Genomic DNA, 22,516 nt, shown 5'->3' on the forward strand with positions numbered 1-22,516 from the left:
GAAACGGTTGTGTAATGGTACAGGTGAGCCACAGATAACAAATTCTGTAATTTCAACCGAAGGTCGTGCTAGTGCCTTTTGGAAAATTACGCGATGGAAATAATGAGTATGCTATTCTAGAAAAGACTGGTGCAGAAACGAATGGGTGGCGGCGCGGTGAACAGCTTCCATGGCTCAGCTCTTATGCTACCAGTGCAAAATACGCTCACCCAGCATAACAAACGCCCTTCTAACAATGTTCTTATACCCAGAAACAGGCAAATTATATCTCCATAGAAAACACTTGACCGTATGAGCGACGCGACATATCAAAAAGCGCGGTGGAGTGGGCGTAACCAGCGGCCAATGACCGGCGCATCATCAACGTCTCTGTAGAAACGGGATGGATTGCCGTTACCCCGTAGACATATGATAAGCTGTCAACCTTTGAGGTCAAGTGGAAGCGGACATCACTACGCTGCCTGGTGGCTGGTGACATCCTTACTTCCTTCGTCCGCGAAATGGCTCGATTGTCAGCTCTTACGTAGGTATGTTTCTCTGTGGTTTCGCCACCAATTCTCTGCATCCACAACAAAGTGAACGACCCCTTGAAATCGCTCAGTGTTTGGCTGCAACTCTGCGGAGACTCCTATGACTTTGCCGATCGCCGTCAGCCGTCACCGGGACACTGCCTCACACTGCAGTGCACACTGCAGTGCCCAGAGTAGGCTAGGCCGATGTGTGGACGGTATCTGAGCCCATATCTGGTAAAGTAGAAACAACAACCGATGGATGTGTGTGTTCGCAGTTCGCCGAAATTCCGAAAACGATCCACTGCCGACGCCAGATCAGCCTCCACGGCGAAGCAACGACACGCCGCCATTTCGACGAAGCTCCGAAGAAAAAAACCACGCTGCCTAAAGAATAACCGAAGACATGACGTAACAGCGGGACAATACAGTACAGTCATCATCCGACGCCCTGCAATAACTAAGGCAAGACCACGAGCCACCAACCTCGACGTGCTTTTCTATGGCCATGGAGTCACCGCTTTATTGGGCACAGGAACCGACATCTCCGTCATGAGCGAATCGTTAACAGCCCAGTGGGGTAAAGTTACGACTGCATGGCAACTCCCAAATGCGAGCAGCTGGTGAGCACCTCATAAAGATGACTGGAATGTTGCACCTAGGTCGAACGCAAACCCTGCGGTGCCACCCTTGTGTACGTAACTGGCACTTACCACACAGCAGTGAAAGAATCAATCGATATCACGGCGTTCAAGCTCGTTCAGGGAGAACATAACTGCGGCTCTCAACGCCACGCTACCAGACGTCCCCGCCGAAGGAAGTAACGACTACGCCAGCTTTCAGCGGTGCTCCAAAGAACCGCGGCCACTCAGCCGTCTATAGTCGTCAAACCACAGCCAATGACGGACAGCCGACGCTATAATCTTCGACGATGACACCAGCGTGGATACCGCGTTTGGGTTTCCACCCCACTAAGCCGACATTAACTGAGGAAAAAGCTACTTCGATGTTATTATGGACTCTACACGAAAATTCACTGAAGATGCGCACGGCACGCAGTCTGCTGGGCGGCACGCAATCACAGCGGTGCCGCTCAGGCCCTTAAGTGACACCCATAGTCAAGTCAAGTGAAGCTCAGGCCTGTAACTCACGAACTTTGTAATTTCGCTATTTTTCTTTACTACGTCATTTGTTTTTCGCTCTCGTGTGGTGCTCATAGTAATTGGACGATACCGTTTAAGATGGGCGCAATGACACCTGTACTGTTTATATTTCTTCGGTGTAAGCGTTTCACCGGTTAAGTTATCACTCGGCGTGTGGCGCGTTTGCTTTTATCAGAACATTACGGGTCAACCTCGCTGATTTTATCTCCTGTCTATGTTGTAGTGGTACCTTGCGTTATCAGATTGAATCCGTGACGAGAATAGTGTTCCACATTCTGTAAGGCGCTTGAGCACATGATATAATGCTTGAATCTTCAGTAAACATTGATGTCTAACCGACATGCTTCGGTCGCTGATGAGCTTTCCGACTGTCGAGGCATATGTTCCAGGCTATCATTCAGCCAGAGTGAAACTTGTTTTGTGGGCACAGTGTACCTCAATAAAGAGTTGGTTTCGTGACTCTCAGTTCTTTCTACTATCTTCCTCACCGTCACTGCAAGGTGAAAATACCGACGATTTACTCGCATCTCAGCGGTACCTTAGTCTATATTAAAAGACCAACCTCTTATCCAGGTGGAAGGTATATGTGATGTTTCGCATTGATTCAGTTGCAGATTTACCATCTGTGGCAAATTAAACGCGAACAGCTGAGCCCGTGTCCAAATCATAATTGAATGAAATGTGGGCGCCGTCGGATAGTCTTGCTGCACCGGGCGAAGATGCTCGTCTTATACTGCGATATTTTCGCATCTGCTTTCTTTGATTTTCTGCTTTCTCACTTTGAAAGTAAAGAGAAACAAAATAGAGGCCAAAATGTCGCAGTGAAGGGCCAGCAACATTGACCGGTGAGGTCATAACAGAAGTGTCCGCCTCTCAGTGCTGATGACTGGCAGACGGTGTGCGCTAAACTTTTGTGCTCCGCAAGGACACGCGCTGCGCTGTTTGCGTCCCATTTGGGGCCGATAGCAGAACATTTCAGCATACTGTGACAAGGAAGAAAAGGGGGAAAGGATTGAAAGGAAGCTGTTGCTGACAAACACACGCACACACCCGGATTCTTTCCCGGAATCTTCTGCTGACCAATTGAATTAAGGAAATGCTAAATAATGGAATTGAAGGCGGAATAAAAAAAGTACTTTGCTTACCCTGTTGAACACAGTTTATACACACCTCTAGGTGTCTATAAACTGTGCTTCACAGGGTAAGCAAGCATCAACAATGTGGCAAACATATAGGAACACTGTTATCATTACTTTCCAAATAAGATATTGCATAAAAAAGCGTTTGCTAGTCAGTGTCACGCAGTGGGAAAAGTCTTGCGTAAATTGAATTAAAAATTACTCATGGGGATCATTGTTTATTATATCATTGTTTATTGACAGATTTACTTGGAAAATACTGAATGTACTAAACACGGTAGTAAATGCCCCACCATTCAGCACTTGGAGCACATATTCCTCTACGAAGGCTAAACACTGTCATGTGTGTCGTTTCGGAAATGTATGAAAAACCAAATATATAACCGGTATCTGTTAGCAGCAAGAACTAAATTACTCGAGGTAATGAGGAGAAAGGCACGTAGGGCTGCAGAACTGAACAAAGACACAACGCTTCACTTCTGTTGTCCTACATGCCTGTATGTGGTTTGGCTTAAGGTATGCTGTACCAACTAGCCCACCTGTCTGTTTTCTTGAAGAAATCAATTACTCCATTGCGGCGTGTGTATCACCTAATGAGCATATGCGGGCTTTCTATATGAAGTGAGTACATTGCGCATGTTGACTGCTACCCTTCTGAGAGACTGCTTTTGCTCTTGCGCTGACTCAACCCGTCGGCGAGACTTTTCACTCTTGCTTACTAAAAAAAAAGCAGACATAATTTACTTCATTAAAATAACGTTGTCCACTAGCGGGTTGAAATCGCCTGGTAAGCTCTGTGTAATGCAATTTAGACTGGCGCAGCTACAGCAGATACACATACGTAGACCTGCACGATGTATAACGAGCTCGAAAACCATCACCGTCTTAAGTTTCCTCGATTTGTTCTCCATATTCATACGTGTTTGCAGCGGCAGAAACTTTTGTACCGCAAATATTTTCGTGAAGCAACGGAAGCACATGTAAATGGCTTGTGATTCGAATGATGGCGAAAACAGGAGCGTGGATCGGCTAGCGGCAAGAGCACAGGAGAACTGACTCGACTGTCGACTCGGTTTCTTTCTGCTCGCGCCCTCTATTTGTTGTGGCTCCATACTCGCAACTGTTATAAAGGATTCGAACTTCGTTCATTTGAATCCACATTCGATTAAAGCATGCAAAGCACAAATGTATGAGGTGCGGAGTGGGCAGCAGCGTATTTTGTTGAACGACAGCACCACTCGTCGTGCTGGGCGTGAAACGCAATCGACCACTTCGGAGCAATCACACGAAACTTTCCCCCGAATGTGTGGGGTCTGACTGAGACACGACTTTGCACGGCGCATGATAGTTCGCTACCGAAGAACAGCGGCAAGTGCGAAGCAGTTGCAGTTCTGCAGAGCAAGGCATCAGCGAAGGCAGCACTGGAATTTGTGGGCAACATAACAAAGCGAGCGATACACGTCAGGTGATAAGATCTACCTGCTTCGTTTCAACTGAGGCAGAGAATGCCACAGCAGTCAGCAGAGTCGTAGCCGCTGGTAATCAAAGAAAATTAAGGAGTTTCGCGTGTCAAGACCAGTTTCTGATTATGAAGCACACCGCAGAGGAAGACGCCGGAAATTTAGACCACATTGGCTTCCTTAACATGCAGCGAAATCTATGTACACGGGTACTTTCGCATTTTGCACCCATCCGAATGCGGCCGCCATGGCCCGGATTTGATTCCGCGACCTTGTGCTCAGCAGCCTAACAACACAGATCTTGTTACCATACGCTAGTTAGGGCTAACTTTGGATACCTCCTGCGCTTCCACGAGCGTTTACACGATCAGCAATTTCTTTCCAGCAAGATGTGCACTTCACTTTGAGAAATGAAAGAATGAAAGAAAAGTAGCGATGTCATCGGATAAGTGTATTTTCCTTTTCGTAGTAAGTGAGGTTTAGGTAGATGATCTGGCGGATAGATAGCATGGGTAATCGGGGCGCCTCTGCTGGCGTTCAAAAATTTCTACATTAGCGTCAAGCTTGTGGTGGACTAAAATGCCTTGTTTTTTTTCAGATACGTGGTATCATTTTATTCGAAACACCGAATTGACAAGAGTTTTATTAGTTTCCATTCTTCTTTTTTTTTTGGCATTGGGCGCGCATGCGCGGGCATTCAACAACGTGCAGTCGACAATACACGCCAGTTACAGGACATCGAGACATCAGCCATGGCTGAAGAAAGCAGGAATGAATACACGCCTCTTGACTTAAGCATGAAGGGCGAAGCAATATTACAGGACATCGAGACATCAGCCATGGCTGAAGAAGGCAGCAATGAATACACGCCTCTTGACTTAAGCATGAAGGGCAAAGCAACGCCAAGTACAAGCCGTCACGGTACCCACGGCACATCATCTACTTTGGACCCCTGTACAACGTGAGTTCTACCACTCGTAAATTTTTTCATTGAATACTGTTACCCTTAGAGAGGACCCATCTAGTAGGCTTTAACATCTGTACGTTTGTTCCCACCTAAAACGGGTCTTTTTTACAGCCAGCTTGAGCTTTGAAATCGGAGGCTTTCTTAGATCAAGACGCGTCGATGCAGGGGCGGTGCGAAAATATTGCCATGTTCAGCGCAAAGTCGGCTGTTTATCGCCTATAGGATAAGATTTCTCACATGATGAAGCGAACGTATACTTACAGAACAAAATATTTTTCGTTGATGTATAATTCTTGCACTGCACAAACGCCATGCGTTGCTATAGCTCGAAGTCCCAGGTACAATTCCGGATGGAACCACCATATTTCGATGAAAGCAGAATGTAAAAAGGCTCTTGACAACTTGCATTTACGTGCTCGTTACAGAAGCCCCGATGGTCAAAATGTATGCGCAGCAAGCCTAAATTTGTTATGCGTTTTATCAGGCAATGGCTCTTGCACGAAAAACTGCGGAAATAGGTTTAACTGCAGTGATCAACTGGTGTGCCGAACCATAAGTGTTTTCTAGAGAACTCGTCAAAGTGCGCAGCAATATTGTCATTTGCCAATTAACAAACAAAAATGTGACCAAGTGGGCACAGCCCGCTTAATGCGTTACTTTGTTAAAAAGTAAGCTCCGTGTATGAAAAGCCACAACTTGGTTTAAAACAATTGTTCTTCCGTTTGCATGTGTTGCTTAAGGACAAGTGCGCATGCAAACCCACTTTTGCTGCTTGGAGTTGTGTGGCCAAAGGAGGTATTTGGTTTTGTTTTTAATGTTCTTTTTCAACTTATATTTAGATTACTTAATTCTAGATTTTTTTTTAGAATAGCAAACAGGAGTAGTTAGTATTACAGCGGTAAAGAACTGGGAAATCAGGGTATTGATACTGCTGCACCCTTTACCATTTGTGAACTGATGCAGTTGCACGTGGCATTTCAGCTATTTTCTTGCAAAGCATTGCATCAGTCTTAGGGTATTTTTCATGCGTTCTCACAATAATCGTTATCCTTCCAAGATTTCTTTTATAGGGTCCAGCGAGTGACATAGAAGTAAACTTAGCATCGCTTGAAAAGAAACCTTTAAGAATTGCATTCTAGTTCATCATTATTTCATTCGAACTCGTCATTTTGTTCGTAAGTATTCCACTTATCACTTGGCCAAGAGGCTGAAATCTGCTTGCATTCCTCAGTGCAAGACATTTCAGCCCATAATTTCAAATACTACCTGAAAGTCTATATATCCCTCATAGCTGCCGGATCTATGAGTCATGATTGTTATTGGCGTGAAAACGCCACATTCACCAGGGCGTTGCCTCATCACATGAGGGAGGCCTAAATACTAATTATTCTAACATCAGCGCTGGTTTGCATCATAATTGCAGAACCCATCTGCACAGTGTCATTCTTATACGTCAACATGTTTTATTGATGGAAAAACATGTTTCATGCTATAAAATATTTTATCGCGAAATTATTGTTAGGATTCTGTCACTGTAGCAAGTGGAACAAGAATTTTATATAGCAAACCACATAGAGCGCGTTGTAAGTACTTTGTAAGACATTGACAGTATTCGTGCAGGTCATTGTGCCATTTCGTCTATGGTAGATGAGTGCTCTGCACGATGTATTGCCGCGACTGTGCCATTCGTGCTGTGCCAGTCAGCATAGTCGGTATTTAAAGAGAACCAACCACTCCCACCAGCGCGTTTACAAAGCACGACTTTGCTTTTTCCAAACTTTGCTTTATTAAAACATAAGTCAACTTCTTTTTGTCACAGCTAGGAACTGGGTGACGAATACTTCATTATTTGTAGGATTTCTGACAACGCCTTGCGTGACCAACGGAACACACAGCCAAGGTCACTAACAGACGGGATTTGCAACGTCGACGGTACGTAGGCGATTGCCACTCGCCTTTACCACAAACATGGCAGATAGTTCCTACGGTTACACTGGTAGCGGTAAATTTATTGCGTGTAAAGATGCACTTTACCAGCACGGCCAAGACGGTTTCCGCATGAGCCACATTATAGCTGTCCTTACTGAGAGATTTGTGCGTATCCGAATATATGCAAAATCATACATTATCTATGCAGTAGAAGTTTTTGAATGAATTTGTTCTCGCATCGGTGGGCTGGCAAAGGACGCTCCTGGATGATGAGGACAAAAGCCGAGACTGTACATTCCATGCAGTGATTAACTCGCTCGTAAATGGAATGATCGCTTGACCATTCGTCTACAATTTTATTTGCCAAGCAGAATCTCAGTGGGTTTCACCTGCTAACATGGTGATGTTTTCCTTAAACTGAGCTGGTTGACAAGGAGGCAGAGTGTGAAAATTGCTCATTATAGTATGCTACGCGCAGCAGACATACCTGCTTCGGTCGAATGCAGAAGTTAGACTACAATTTGGGGCACCCCAAAACAGTTTATATTCGAGCTCTCGGTTCTTTCATAGCAAGCATGCGAAGCGACAAGCACAGCATAAACAACCTTAAAAAGTTAATGAAAACACAACGCAAGGAGAAACAAAATTGTCAGGTGGTTGTTTGCGCTCTGTTACCATTAAATTTTGCCAAATAACCCAACCATATTCTTCTGAAACGTAAGCACTATTCGTATTGAATGAGTAACAATCACAGTACCCAACCATTTCTGATGAGTGTGTCACTACTTCAAAATTGTAACGCCCTGTGAACGAGAAAATCTACGCCATGCTGAAACACCGGCCTTAAAACTGAATGTTCTTTTTTGTAAGGTGATTAGCTTTCCTTGGATGCGTCAGGCATTTTTCCTTCTGCCACTATGCGCACAACCTGTATCGCTGGCCTGACGAACGTTGTGACTTTAACGGCGAGGCTAATGAAGTTTAGAATGCCAGAGAATAAAAAATGGGTTCCTTAAATTACGCCTATGCTATCACACTGTAACTAAAATTTTTAGTTCCTGTGACTTCGAATCCACGTTGAATGTTTTCTGTAGCCTACGAAGGCACACTAAGGCATGTGGGAGTAGTAGTGGCGTAAACATTCTTAGGCAACTACCCCCCCCCCCTCGCCTCTTCATATTGTAAAAAAAAGGTGCATTCGAAAATACGGCGTTTCCCTGCAGTTTCAATGCTATTATCTGTAGCGTCGATGGTCACCGTGAGGAGGATTCTTCCGTAATTTCCGCCTTTTAGGGCTCGTGTTTTCTTTTCAATTTCACGCAATTTCTGCGCCGTTATAGGGAATATGTGTACCTTGCTACGATACTTGAAGCGCTATCCATACTCTCCACACTTTTAACGTGCTTTGAGGCTTTCTGTTGCATAGTTTAGCGACATTGTCTCGTGAATTAGCACATCCGCATTTCTTTCCAAGGTAATGACAGCTGTCTGCTATACGACCCTCACATATGCGCACTAAGCAATCATTTTGAAAGTTGTCCTATATTCTGTTGATGGCCTACACAGGAACATTGGCGAGGACACCCATTTTAGTGCACGTAATGAGCTGCTAAACCTGCAGTGCTTACTGGCTGTGCTTATGAATTTCAGCTACACGAGGCACCAAAGGCGTTTCCGATAACCACTTTCTGAAAGGCGAGTGCGTATTCAGATGACGCACCCGTGTTATAGACCGTCAATAGATTAAGGGCATACGTCAAATAAAAATTTTAAATCCTTCGGTAGAAATGCGTCCTCTCGATTTTTCATTGTGCTCGTCTGCGTCTGGCTATGTCTGCTGCTCATAATAGATGAACAATAAGCTAAGACTTCGTGAAGCATCTGGTCTGTTTATTACTGCATAACGCAGCAAATATATTGGACCAAGGTTTTCACGCACAAGAAACGAACATGTCGTTTTTCCCATCGAGCACTGTCGTGTTCTGCCCATGGTTTGCGAAAAAACGTGATAAGCTTCAGAAGAAAGCAACACTGCACAATCTTGATTGCGCTCGGCTTCTCCATCGCCACGGAAAAAGCACCGCGTATGGAAGCTCATCAGTAAAGCTTCCCTACCACTAAAATCTTCTTGCCTTGCACCATAAGCATGATATATTCATTTCCCATGAATTGCGCTTGAACTATGGTGAATGAACACCTTTACTATACCTTTATGCCATACAGGAGTCACTGATAATGGCAGCACAAGTCGCCATCCCTTGTGGCCCATCAGGAGCATCGATAACATAAGGCCTAGCACAAGTCGCGCTGGCATGGAGAAAGCATCAGCCAATTTTGAAGACGGCGCCACGTGAGTTCACATTTGCAAATGTTCCATTAAGCAGCAATTTATAGAGGCGAGGTAAAGTTACCCGGTATAACAATGATGCATCTACTCGGTAATTTATTTTTGGGAGGGCAAGCTCTGCTGGCTGAAACAGGTACTGCATCAGCAGTTCAGAGCGCTCGGTCGGCGTGGCTGGCCTTGACAAACATTATGGTTCCAACAGCGCGACCAGACATCAGTGTCCGGTACGCGCCCACACCCCATGCCGCAACAACGAAGCTACACAAGCTCGCTAGATCTTTCATCCTGTTAACACGCCGCGATGTGCGGTACACGTTATTTTTTGTTTCCAATACTGTGAGCCCTGCCGGGCTGTTACAGGGTGGGAATACAGAGCCCAAAGTTCACGCAAAGAACGCAGTCAAATTTTCTTCAAAACAGTCAACCCGGTTATTGCTCGGAAACATACAAGAATTCAAGTTATTCCACTCAACAATTGTCTTGACAATGAAAGAGTGCTTAAAGACATCAACTCTTGGCACATAACGCATTATAGCGTAATTGTGGTTAGTTCGTGGTGAAAGCCTTCCAGGACGCTTCAAATACAGACTGGAATTCAGGTTCAGCTTATTGTGATAGACTTGTAGGCTTGTAGCCTGCTTACTCACTCCCCATTATGGAATATGTAAACATTGTGAGGGAGAGATGCTCTTCGGCGCCGAGTCTCATGAAATGAAACAGGGTTTTGCTGTTTTCTTGTAACATTTTTGTAAGAATTACCCTGGTACTGACGCATTCCGCCAGCGATAACTGTTGCGATGACCTAGATGACAAATACCAACCACTGTTGAGACAATAAGGCGTCGGCGTAAACAAATACTTTTAGCTCAGGATCTACTACCTATTTGCATTGGATAAGACAAATGAATGTGCTTGCCAACACACTGTATGAGTATTGAAGCCAGTACGTCCACAGAACGCCTACTACAACTAGGTATGCACAACACGGCCGAGGAGCTGATCGAGGCACATTTATCCAGTCAGCGAACAAGGCTGGCGGTTATGGAAGCAGGGAGGTCCATTCTCTTACGCATGGGGCTCTCTGCCCCTCTGAGCCATCCGCCGCCTCAGACTGTGAGCTTACCCCATGCCATCCGGAGAAACATCACCGTCTGTCCTCTGCTTCGCAATATGCACCCAGTGCACCACGCAGAGCGAAGGGAGGCCCGCGTCCTGGCCATACACAAGCGATACGGGACTTTACCCTCTACAGCCTACACCGACGCGGCTTACTCCAGACGCGCAGCCACAACAGCCACCGTAGTCGTCAACACAGAACATCGGAGCAGCATTTCGCTCACACGAAACAATCCCCTCCAAGCCGAGGAAGTGGCCATAGCCCTCGCGCTCTCACAAACAGAGGTTGAAGTCATAGTGACCGACTCCCAACAGGCATGCCACAACTTTGCTAGCGGCACGATTCACACCACTACGCTCCGGATCATCAATCAAAAGCCGCCAACGAGATCAGTCATGATCATCTGGGCACCAGCTCATCAAGGCATTCCTGGCGACGAGGTCGCCAACCACGTGGCTCGAGATCTGACCCACCGATCTAACGCCGAGGAATCTGAACCCGAGCGCTTGCACCCTCTAGCCTCTTACCAAGACATCACGCAACACTACAAGCTAAACCGCAGAACATATGCATCCCCACACAAGTTACTACCTAGAGAGCAGGAGCGATTCCCCCGAGCTCTACAGGTTAATACATTCCCGCACCCAACCAGAAATCACCTCATAGACCCTACAAAATTCTCTTCGCAATGCCGCTTCTGCGCAGAGCCCGGGTCCCTCAGGCACATTGTAGGGGGTTGCAGAGCGGCACCATTAAATCATCCGAACCCTTACCCCACTAACGAGCTTTGGGAGAGAGCCTTGGCCAGCTCCCACCTCGAGGATCAGCAACGGCTGATTGCGAGGGCCCGCGATGCGGCCCGAGCTCAAGGCATTCTGGAATGAGGACGCCTCTCCAAAGCTTCATTCACCGAATAAAAATGTTTATTCTCTCTCTCTCTCTCTCTCTCGTGGCATCTAAAGAAATGTGATAATATCGTAAATGAAGCAGTTGCATTTTAAATTCGTCAAATACTTAAGAAAACGTTGAGAAACTCATGTAACCAGATTACAACTTTGTAACTCAGCACTGAAAACACCGCCACAATTCGGTCAACTGCGTCAAATAACACATTGAAAGCGCTCAAAGTTCATGTGGTACGCAGCGCACTGAAATTTTCTATTTTATGGGTAGATTATTCGCCTGTCCTCGGGCACATGGTGTCGATTTCAAGCAAATTGCAAGCGAATATAAGAAATGTTGTCGGCTTAGGATGCTCGGAAAGATGCAGCAGATATAACTGCGATATATATTGTTTTCATGTAGTTGACTTTGTAAATTCTAGGCTTCTATTCTTTTTAAGCTTAGTGATTTCATAATTCTTCCCACTTGCAAGCGTGAATAAAAGTTCTGATGGATACATTTGCTGGAAATAACCTGGCCCTATCAGACTCAGTTTGATTGTGTGATAGTTCTAATTTCTTCATTAAATAATCCGGTCTTTGAGCCGGCGAAGCTGGCATAATTAGTAAGGACGCACAAGGTAACACCGCGACTCCAACCAAGCCATAACATTACATGAGTCACATGAACAAATGCAACAAGAATAAATAAAAGTATAAAAGTAGAAATCCCATTACCGCAAGAACTGCGACCAATGTTCGTTTGTGTTTAGAGTAGACATTTCAAACGAACAATTGGCTTTTCAAAATACATACGCTGTATGCGTTGTTTCTGCTTACTGCCCGTTGCATTTTTCTTCACTAAACGGAAGAGGTCGTACTAGCAATCCTTAACCTCAACGCTTGCAGCGTTCAGTAACTTACAGAAAAAAGACAATACTAACTTCTTCCGCAGCATATTTAATCAATTGTACATCAAAACACGGAAGTATTTGTCGCATCTCTGCTTGTTGTGTACAGGGGAATAGATGAGGTGTGTGTCGTCTGCTCCGTGCCTTCGGCAGGAATGGTGTGCAGTTCGAATGCGGGTCAAATGTTAAGTGACTTCATACAAACACTGCAGCAAAACTTGAACCCGAAAGTTTTTCTTCGTGTTCGATATGTAGGGCTTGAGTTAAAACGTATGATGTACGACGGGGAGTCGGTCCACCTACACTTGTCAGAAAAAGTGTTCGCCTTTGCGCAATTTCTATTTCTTAAATCGAGAGACCTCAGTGACTAATTTTAATGACCTATACCCGGAGAAAAGTTGCTCTAGTGCTGTGCGAGAAAAATGTCCTCATCAGCAATGTATGATACCTCCGTAAGCAAGCAAGGATGAAATGGCGGAATATGAACGAAAGAAAGAAACATCAAGTGAACGAATGAGTGAAGGAAAAAAAAGGCAATGGAAACAAGAACGAAATGACCTTTAGGTATTGCAGTAGGTTCTCTCATGTGACGCTCAGAAGGTAAACCTACCGTGGCAAACGTTTACTTCATACTGCAGCTGACTATGTCTGACCCGTCAGATCCTACAACTTTAGACATTGTCATGTTTGCAGCAGGTTTCCATCTTCAGGTGTTAGTAGAGTGGACCATGCTGCCGAACGTTTTTATTCTTCCTAGCATACAATCTGGCCTGAAAAATTCAGCGACCATTAAGTTAATCCACAACGCAAAATTTGAGAGCAGCTGTGTACGTATTTTCATTTCGTGATATACTGAGGCAAATATGTTGAGAGAATCGTATCAGAGTTCAAGTGCGACGGCTTTTGTAAATGACTGATTTAGGGACCAGTGTAATAGCTATATATAGCTTTCATTGACTACGAGAAAGCGTTTGATTCAGTCGAAACCTCAGCAGTCATGGCGGCATTACGGAATTAGGGTGTAGAGGAGCCATATATAAAAATACTGGAAGATATCTATAGCGGCTCAACAGCCACCTCAGTCCTCCACAAAGAAAGCAACAAAATCCCAATAAAGAAAGGCGTCAGACAGGGAGATACGATCTCTCCAATGCTATTCACAGCATGTTTACAGGAGGTATTCAGAGACCTGTAGTGGGAAGAATAGGGGATAAAAGTTGATGGAGAATACCTTAGCAACTTGCGATTCGCTGATGATATTGCCTTGCTTAGTAACTCAAGAGACCAATTGCAATGCATGCTCACTGACCTGGTGAGGCAAAGCAGAAGGGTGGGTCTGAAAATTAATCTGCAGAAAACTAAAGTAATGTTTAACAGTCTCGGAAAAAAACAGCATTTTACGATAGGTAGCGAGGCACTGGAAGTGGTAAGGGAATACATCTACTTAGGGCTGGTAGTGACCACGGATGCGGATCATGAGACTGAAATAACCAGAATAAGCATGGGCTGGGGTGCGTTTGGCAGGTATTCTCAAATCATGAACAGCAGGTTGCCACTATCCCTCAAAAGGAAAGTGTATAACAGCTGTTTGTTACCAGTACTCACATATGGGGCAGAAACCTGGAGGCTTGCGAAAAGGGTTCTGCCGAAATTGAGGACGACGCAACGAGCTATGGAAAGAAGAATGATGGGTGTAACGTTAAGGGATAAGAAAAGAGCAGATTGGGTGAGGCAACAAACGCGGGTAAATGACATCTTAGTTGAAATCAAGAAAAATAAATTGGCATGGGCTGGACATGTACTGAGGAGGGAAGATAACCGATGGTCATTAAGGGTTGCGGACTGGATTCCAAGGGAAGGGAAGCGTAGCAGGGGGCGGCAGAAACTTATGTGGGCGGATGACATTAAGACGTTTGCAGGGACAACATGGCCACAATTAGTACATGACCGGGGTAGTTGGAGAAGTATGGGAGAGGCCTTGGCCCTGCAGTGGGCGTAACTAGGCTGATGATGATGACTATGATGATGATGATGATGATGATGATGCAATAGCTGGTGCTGCATGGCTTCCATAAAATCCTCAACAATTCGAGTCGTGCGTTAGATCTGATTAAAAAACAATCGCACACCAAGACAACCGAACCAAGCAGTCGAAAGAAGTGAAAGCGAGAGCTGACACGAGCTGATCGTAATACGGAATGAGCGCTCCGGCTGAGACCAAATGCTACTACGAAGCGAGCGGTCGGGTGGATCCGCTTGAAACCAGTTTTCCGCACTCGTGTCGCTGAAGGGGCAGCTATCATTGGTCTCCGCTTCTCGACCGTGCAAGGTTCGCGTCTTCTTCTGATCCGCGTTCGCTCTTTCATCTTTCGCTGTTGTGCTTGTTCGCTCGGTTACGTCGCCGACGTTCACCGCAGTAGCGGGTCATTAAGAGCTGCGCCATGAAACGGAGACGTATTTTAGCCGACGCAAAACAGTCTTATTCAATGACAAATGTCTCACTTCCGAGGGCACGTTTCTGGTCTTTTGCCTGAATACTCCTTGTGAGCGTGTAGAAGACGTAGCTGTATTTTTATTACTTACACCAGCTAGTTTTTACACTTACCATCACCGACAGATATTTCTACTATACTGCACCTGTTTCGTGTAGGATATACATGACGTATTAGATAATGCAAGGCCTCTTTTATGGTTGCATCTCGAACGAGGAAGGTTCTTAATTTCAAATTTAGCATCACAGGCCACCGAAAGCACCAGTGATCAATTTCCGACAGTCCAGAGCCCAGATAAAGCGTTAAATATCAATTCGGCTACTTAGCGCTAAAATCGAGCGAGTGCCCTTACCGTGAACGCGCCATTTATTTTGTGAAACTCTCAATCGGTCAAAATGTGTTTTTGTCGTCCTCTAAAAAGAGTCGGCCATTTTGAGCTAATTTGTCCATATCTTTGCAGGAATGCTACGGGAACCGGAGAAAGGGGACAGCGAGTGTCCTGCGGTGTCAGCGGGAAGGTTTCCAGCAGACGGGACATATCACACGGGCAACGCGACGAACACACGCGCGATACAGCACCTATTTTCGGAGCGCGTGATCCATCATCTGTCAAGAGGTCGAGCCACAAATGCGAAACATGTGGTAAATTGCTAAGCGGAGCTTTTAGTCTAACTGAACATTACCGCACGCATACAGGCGAGAGACCCTTCAAATGCGAAATATGCAAGAAATCATTCGCGCATAAGGGGAGTTTCTATAACCATCAACAGATTCACACAGGAGTGAAACCCCACATCTGCCAAAATTGTAATAAACAATTCACACGCAAAGAGGACCTTAAGAGTCATATCCAATCACACAGTAACGACAGACCTCATGTTTGCGAGATATGTAATCTCTCCTACAAGCGCCGCTCAAATCTGCTAAGACACCACAAAAGCGTTCACGAGGGTAAAATGGTGTACAATTGCAAGCAGTGTGGATTTCGGTCCCCAATGAAAGAAAACCTCGACGCACATCTCTGCAAGAATATTAGGTGCAAATTGTGCAGAGATCTGTTTATAGATGCATCTCAACTTATTGCACATCTCGTGACGCATACGGGTAGGCAGTCGTAACAGTGTGACTAGCGCGCAAGAGAAGTAAATCACCCACGTGTTTTGCATGGAAACGTGACATTGAAGCCGCGCAAGAAAATGCTGACATTCTCCCACAGGGGCGAGAAACTAACCGAACGCGTCGTGTGGAGATACGGCTTCTTTGTACGTTTAAAACTGCTGAGTGAAATGCAAGTAAAGGATGCCGCTTGATGTTTTCAAAATTACGAGACAAAACGTCGTCTCCAGCAGAATTGGGGACGCATGAACGTCGAAGTATACTGCAGATTCTGGCTAGAGCTCACTGTTTGCAGAACTGTGTTGTTCGAAAACGTAGCTTTAGCAAACTCATTTCTAGACAAATCCTAATGGGCTGCAAATATGTTTTTTGTAACTATAGGGTTGAATGTGCGCACAACATCCTTGACACCTCGTTTAGTTTTGTGCAAGTGTTTTCACACTGTACAAGTAAACAAGCTTTATCGAATCTTCCTTTTAATGATTCTGTTGGGCGAATAGAAGGGAGTACCACACATGAGGAACCATGTTAAAAAGGAGGCAGTGTGTTCTTGTCAACTAACACCGAATCTCTGCTAAGAATTGAGTTCCTTAGGCCCTGCTGCCTTCCAGATACTGCTCTTACAGTAATGGATACAGGCGCGGGACAATTTATTTCCCTTACAAATTGTTGAATGCAGGTAATGTTTTGGTTCTCTGGCTCATGTATTCATACCGAAGATTTTAGTTCTTTATCATGCTGATGACAACAGTGAGAGTGTATTAGACTCAAATCATGTTGAGCTCAACTATATATGTTCTTTCACTCCTAATATATTAATTATTGTTGTATTGAAGTAGAACTTCCGTCAGTTTTAAAGTGCAGCTTGTTATTCACTCAAACGTCGTCTGTTTCTACTTGCGCTCCACTCTAGTTATGGCTGTGGAATTTTTTAGCCTGATGTGACAAACGTATCCCTGCGAGCAATGACAGGACGATTGAGATAGTTTTAGTTATACTACTGACACGCGCACTTGTAAATCTTTTTTCGACTGAACGCGTTTCACCGAATAACAATTGTTAAATTACAGCTCAGGGCATGAGGCACCAGCATGTATCACAACATTCTGCAATAGTGGAGCGCTTTGTAATATTGCACGCACAACGCGAATACAGTTGTGCATTCTGGAAGACACGCGAGCGCCAATGATAAGGATGGAATCCTTTACGAAAAAAGTGAGAATAGCCGATACTCGCGTTAATCGCAAATCATTTGTTCAACGATCGACTCATGTGCCGGCACTATTTTTCTGCCCGAATGTAACTTGTTTTGTTGGTTCCGGTTTGCCCAATAAAAAGTTCTGAATGACTCACGCTTCTTCTGACTGTTGTTCATCATCACTACAACGTGACACCTGGTAGAGGTGTTTCGTGAAGACCGGATAACTCCTACCTACGACTAATCATTGCTACGACAATTGCCAGTGTATGGACTGTTGCCACTGCCAGTGACCAGAATAGCGTTACACATATTGTAAGGCGCTTGAGCCCATGCGATTAGCCTGGAATCTTCGACTAAACATTTATGAATAACCAACTCGCTTGAGCCGCAGATGAGTTTTCCGATGGTTGATGCATGCGCTCGCTGCTATCATTCGGCCCGAGTGTAACTTTTGTGTGCATCGTTTCGCTCAATAAAGAGTTGGTCTCGTCACTCGCCGTTCTTGCTACTGTGTTTTTCACCGTCACTTCAACGTTGAAATATCAAAGAATAAACCGCGTCTTAGCGGAACTTTTGTCGACAGTACACAAAACTTGTGCGTAGCTTTGCTATTGCAAGCATCAAAGACCAGCCAAGCGGAGGGAAGGTAAGGCTGCAGAAAAATTGATGCCGTCTTCCTCTGTTGGAGGTTTCGGTTGGGACGGCGCGCCATTTCAGGCTCCCGCCACAACAGAAGCGATTTGTTGAGACGCCATATGCGTCGGTGTCGTCTGCCAGACGCTGCAGCGCCGCCCCTTAGCTCTGAGGCATGCTAGCGCCGACGCCATGTACCTGGTAGCTTTTTGAAATCAGCCGAAGCCATGATAATAGTGATCGAAAGAAAGGAAAAACGCTTGACTCTGCGACCCGTGAGGGAGCACGGCGAAGCGTGGAACCGAAGCGAGCGCGCGGTTTTTTTTTCGTTTTCTTTAAATCTGAGAGCAAAGACGTCACGCCACCTGTCTCCCCACCGCACCAGCTCCTTCGCCCTCTCTAGACTCCACCGACCTTCGCCGCGTCGCTATGCTGCACGAAGCTATTTCTTATACTCTGCTTTCACTCTCTCTCAGCAATCACTCCCCCAGCTCGGCGAAGCTGAGAACGTCAAGAAAAACCAGCGAGCTGGTAACAGTTCCATTGTAAAAACCTCTTATTTAGGTGAACTGTATGTGTGCTGACTCGCATTACATTACTTGCCGATGTACTATCTCTATCAAACGAAATACGAGCAGTGGATCCCATGACCGAAGCATAACTAAAGGTAATGCTGGCGCTGTCGGATAGTTATCACCATCGACAGGCTCGAACAACCGGTATTACTGGACTATGCGATGGTGCTCGCCCTATACCTCGATATTTTCGCATCTGGTTTCTTTGATTTGTGTTTCCTGTTTTTGAAATTAAAGGGGAACTAAACAGAAGAGAAAATATCGCGACATAAAGCGAGCATCATCGCCTGTTGAGGTCAAACCTGATGTATCTGTCAATGCTCATGATTGGCAGTTCGTGCACACTGAACTTTACAAAATTAAATTATGGGGTTTTACGTGCCAAAATCACTTCCTGATTATGAGGCATGCCGTAGTGGAGGACTCCGGAAATTTCGACCACCTGGGGTTCTTTAATGTGCACCTAAATCCAAGTACACGGGTGTTTTCGCATTTCGCCTCCATCGAAATGCAGCCGCCGTGGCCGGGATTCAATCCCGCGACCTCGTGCTCAGCAGCCCAACACCATAGCCACTGAGCAACCACGGCGGGTCAACACTGAACTTTGAGTTACGCTTCGGAAACGCGCTCGGCTGTTCACGTCTCATTTGGCACCGACAGCAGAACACTTTAGCGCACTGTGGCAAGAGGCAATATGGGGGGAGGGAGACAAGGAAGGAAAGGAGGTGGTTACGTAGGTTTTGTGCAGTTTTCTGCACTACGCAAGGAGATGTGGCAAGCATATTCAATCTCGTGTTAACGCACGAAACGGGATTTCGCTTCGGTATGTGAATCGTTACGTTACTATTTAGGGGCGTTGATATCAAGAAATAATTTTTTTCTAGTGAAAGCTATAAAAAGTACCAACAAATGACCATTGCTTATTGATTGGGCCTCACTGGGTAGGTTACTTCAAAGCACCATAAAAAGATGCTATAAAGGACAGGACAGTAAAGTTAATCGTCTCCTCAACTAACAGGAAGTAGGCGTTCCCAGACGTGCTATCTATTTGTGCGATATAAGATAAAGAGGTGAGCAGCAGACCATCAGTTCACAAAAATTAATACCATGGCAATTGCGCATGTTCACGAAATGCCTGCAAGTGTTAAAAAATGCGCCAGAAAATATGCATATTCTTTCGTCGGCGAATCATGTAAAGCAACCGCGAGGTAAATTCCCTGATGGCATCTTGGAAAGCTGGAATTATGAATAGTCAAATGGCACGTAGTCATCTCACCTCGAAAGTATTCAAGAACTAGGAAAAGTATTCCATTACATTACATTGCAATCTCCTTTCCGCTGTGTTTACATAACGCTGCATTTTCATACAGTTGCCTCAACAGGTTCCATTTGTAGGCAGGTGTTTGGTGTGCCCTGACACCAAACACCTGCCGACGTGCTTCTGACGTGCTTTTTTACTCTGACGTGCATTCTGACGTGCTTTATTTTACTCATAACAACTCCTATTTTCCTATTTGTTTGTACGGCTCACGTATGCATTCTTACATGCTAGGTCCTCCAACGTCTCATAGTCATTGCAATCTAAACAAAATATAAGGCTATGACAACGCCATCTTATTCTTCACTACCGCAACTCTCCAAATAACTTGACGCACCAATGGAGGCTTACCAACTCTTTCTATCGACCGAAAGAGTTTCCGCCATTTTGATGAAGCAAAATACGATAAAACTGAAAACCAAGATAGAACACGTTCTCCTTTTGTTGCTGGCAATTCTTTGGCTTACACCCTAGGCGCGGGCTATATATGAGGTGCCAAAAATGGTCAGCGGAGACCTCCTGCTCTTGTTTCGTGACAAACAGTAGTAGGAGACGCTAACCAGTCTTGTGAATCTTGGAGGTATTCCGATCACCAGCTTGCAACCATCATCATCATCATCATCATCATCATCATCAGCCTGGTTAAGCTCACTGCAAGGCAAAGGCCTCACTCATACTTATCCTACTGCACCGTTCATGTACAAATTGTGGCCATGTCGTCCCTGCAAACTTCTTAACCTCATCCGCCCACCTAACTTTCTGCCACCCCCTGCTACGTTTCCCTTCCCTTGGAATCCAGCTCATAAAGCTTAATGACCCTCGATTATCTTCCCTACTCATTACTTGTCCTGCCCATGCCCATTTCTTTTTCTTGATTTCAACTAAGATGTCATTAACTTACGTTTGTTCCCTCACGCAATCTGCTCTTTTCTTTTCCCTTAACGCCACACCCATGATTCTTATTTCCATAGCTCGTTGCGTCGTCCTCAATATAAGTAGAACACTTTTCGCAAGCCTCCACGTTTCTGCCCCGTACGTGAGTACTGGTAAGACACAGCTGGTTATACACTTTTCTCTTATACACCCACCCTTCTGCTTTGCCTCTCCAGATCAGTGAGCATGCCTTGCAATTTGTCCCCTGAGTTGGTAAGCAAGGCAATATCATCAGCGAATCCCAAGTTACTAAGGTATTCTCCATTAACTCTTATCCCCCATTTTTCCCAATCCATGTCTCTGAATATCTCCTGTAAAGAGCATTGGAGAGATCGTATCTCCCTACCGGACGCCTTTCTTTATTGGGATTTTGTTGCTGTCTTTATGGAGGTCTACGGTGGCTGTGGAGCTGCCATAGATATCTCAGTATTTTTACGTACGGCTCGTCTACACCCTGATTTCGCAATGCCTCCATTACTGCTGAGGCTTCAACTGAATCAAACGCTTTCTTGTAACCAATGAAAGCTACATATAAGGGTTGTTTCTATTTCACGCATTTTCTTATCACCTGATTGATAGTGTAAATATGGCCTATTGTTGAGCAGCCTTTACGGAATCCTGCCTGGTCCTTTGGTTGACAGAAGTCTAAGATGTTCCTGACTCTATTTGCGATTACCTTAGTAAATACTTTGCATGCAATGGACAGTAAGCTGATCGGTATATAATATTTCGAGTCTTTGGCGTCCCCTTTCTAATGGATTAGGATTATGTTAGCGTTCTTTCAAGATTCCGGTACGCTCCAGGTCATGAGGTATTGCGTATATGGGTGGCCAGTTTTTTTTTAAGAAAAATCTGCCCAACATCCTCCAACAAATCTGCTGTTACCTGATCCTCCCCAGCTGCCTTTCCCCTTTGTATCGCTCCCAAAGCTTTCTCAACTTCTTCCGGCGTTACTTGTGTGATTTCAAACTCCTCTAGACTATTCTCTCTTCCATTATCGTCGTGGGTGCCACTGGCACTGTACATATCTCTATGGAACTCCTCACCGACTTGAACTATCTCATGCATATTAGTCATGATGTTGCCGGCTTTGTCTCTTTACGTATACATCTGATTCGTGCAAATTCCTTGTTTCTTCTTCACCGTTTTTAGGCTTCCTCCGTTCCTGAGAGCATGCTCAATTCAATCCATATTATACTTCCTTATGTCTGCTGTCTTACGCTTGTTGACTAACTGGGAAAGTTCTGCCAGTTCTATTCTAGCTGTAGGGTTACGGGCTTTCATACACTGGTGTTTCTTGATCAGACATTTCGTCTCCTGCGATAGCTTATTGGTATCCTGTTTAACGGAGTTACCACCCACTTCTATTGCACCCTCCCTAATGATGCCCATAAAAGTGTCGTTCATTATTTTAACATTAAGGTCCTCTTCCTGAGTTAAACCCGAATACCTGTTTTGTAGCTTCATCCGGAATTCCTCTATTTTCTCTCTTACCGCAAACTCATTGATCGGCTTCTTACGTACCAGTTTCTTCCGTTCCCTCCTCTAGTCTACGCTAATTCGAGTTCTTACCATCCTATGGTCACTGCAGCGCACCTTGCAGAGCACGTCCACATCTTGTATTATGCCAGGATTAGCGCATAGTATAAAGTCTATTTCATTTCTAGTCTCACCGTTCGGGCTTTTCCACGTCACTTTCGGCTATCCCGCTTGCGGAAGAAGGTATTCATTATCCGCATAATAATCTGTTCTGCAAGGTCTAATAATAACTATCCCCTGCTATTCCTAGAGCCTATGCCTTATTCCCCCACTGACTGGCCTCCAG

General features: G+C 45.1%; 2 protein-coding genes across 6 annotated transcripts in view; one reads left to right on the forward strand and one right to left on the reverse strand.

The window, feature by feature from the left end:
* The window catches only part of LOC139046653 (zinc finger protein 625-like), a 272,993-nt gene that overhangs the window by 209,962 nt on the left and 40,515 nt on the right, over positions 1-22,516 (reverse strand). The window lies entirely within an intron of this gene.
* The window catches only part of LOC135919781 (zinc finger protein 32-like), a 42,945-nt gene continuing 25,306 nt past the window's right edge, over positions 4,878-22,516 (forward strand). For 2 of the 3 annotated variants that reach the window (XM_070530214.1, XM_070530215.1), the window contains exon 1: positions 5,097-5,232. Coding sequence is in view for 1 of the 3 variants with exons in the window: in XM_070530212.1 (XP_070386313.1) it covers positions 5,024-5,232; positions 7,094-7,170; positions 9,391-9,517; positions 15,376-16,033 (1,071 nt within the window). In the remaining 2 variants the exon portion in view is untranslated. Of the gene's footprint in view, positions 5,233-7,093; positions 7,171-9,390; positions 9,518-15,375; positions 17,108-22,516 lie in introns of those variants that run through there. The other variant, XM_070530212.1, reaches the window with a different exon arrangement.

Source organism: Dermacentor albipictus, unplaced genomic scaffold, assembly GCF_038994185.2.
Source record: "Dermacentor albipictus isolate Rhodes 1998 colony unplaced genomic scaffold, USDA_Dalb.pri_finalv2 scaffold_64, whole genome shotgun sequence".
Classification (NCBI taxonomy): domain Eukaryota; kingdom Metazoa; phylum Arthropoda; class Arachnida; order Ixodida; family Ixodidae; genus Dermacentor; species Dermacentor albipictus.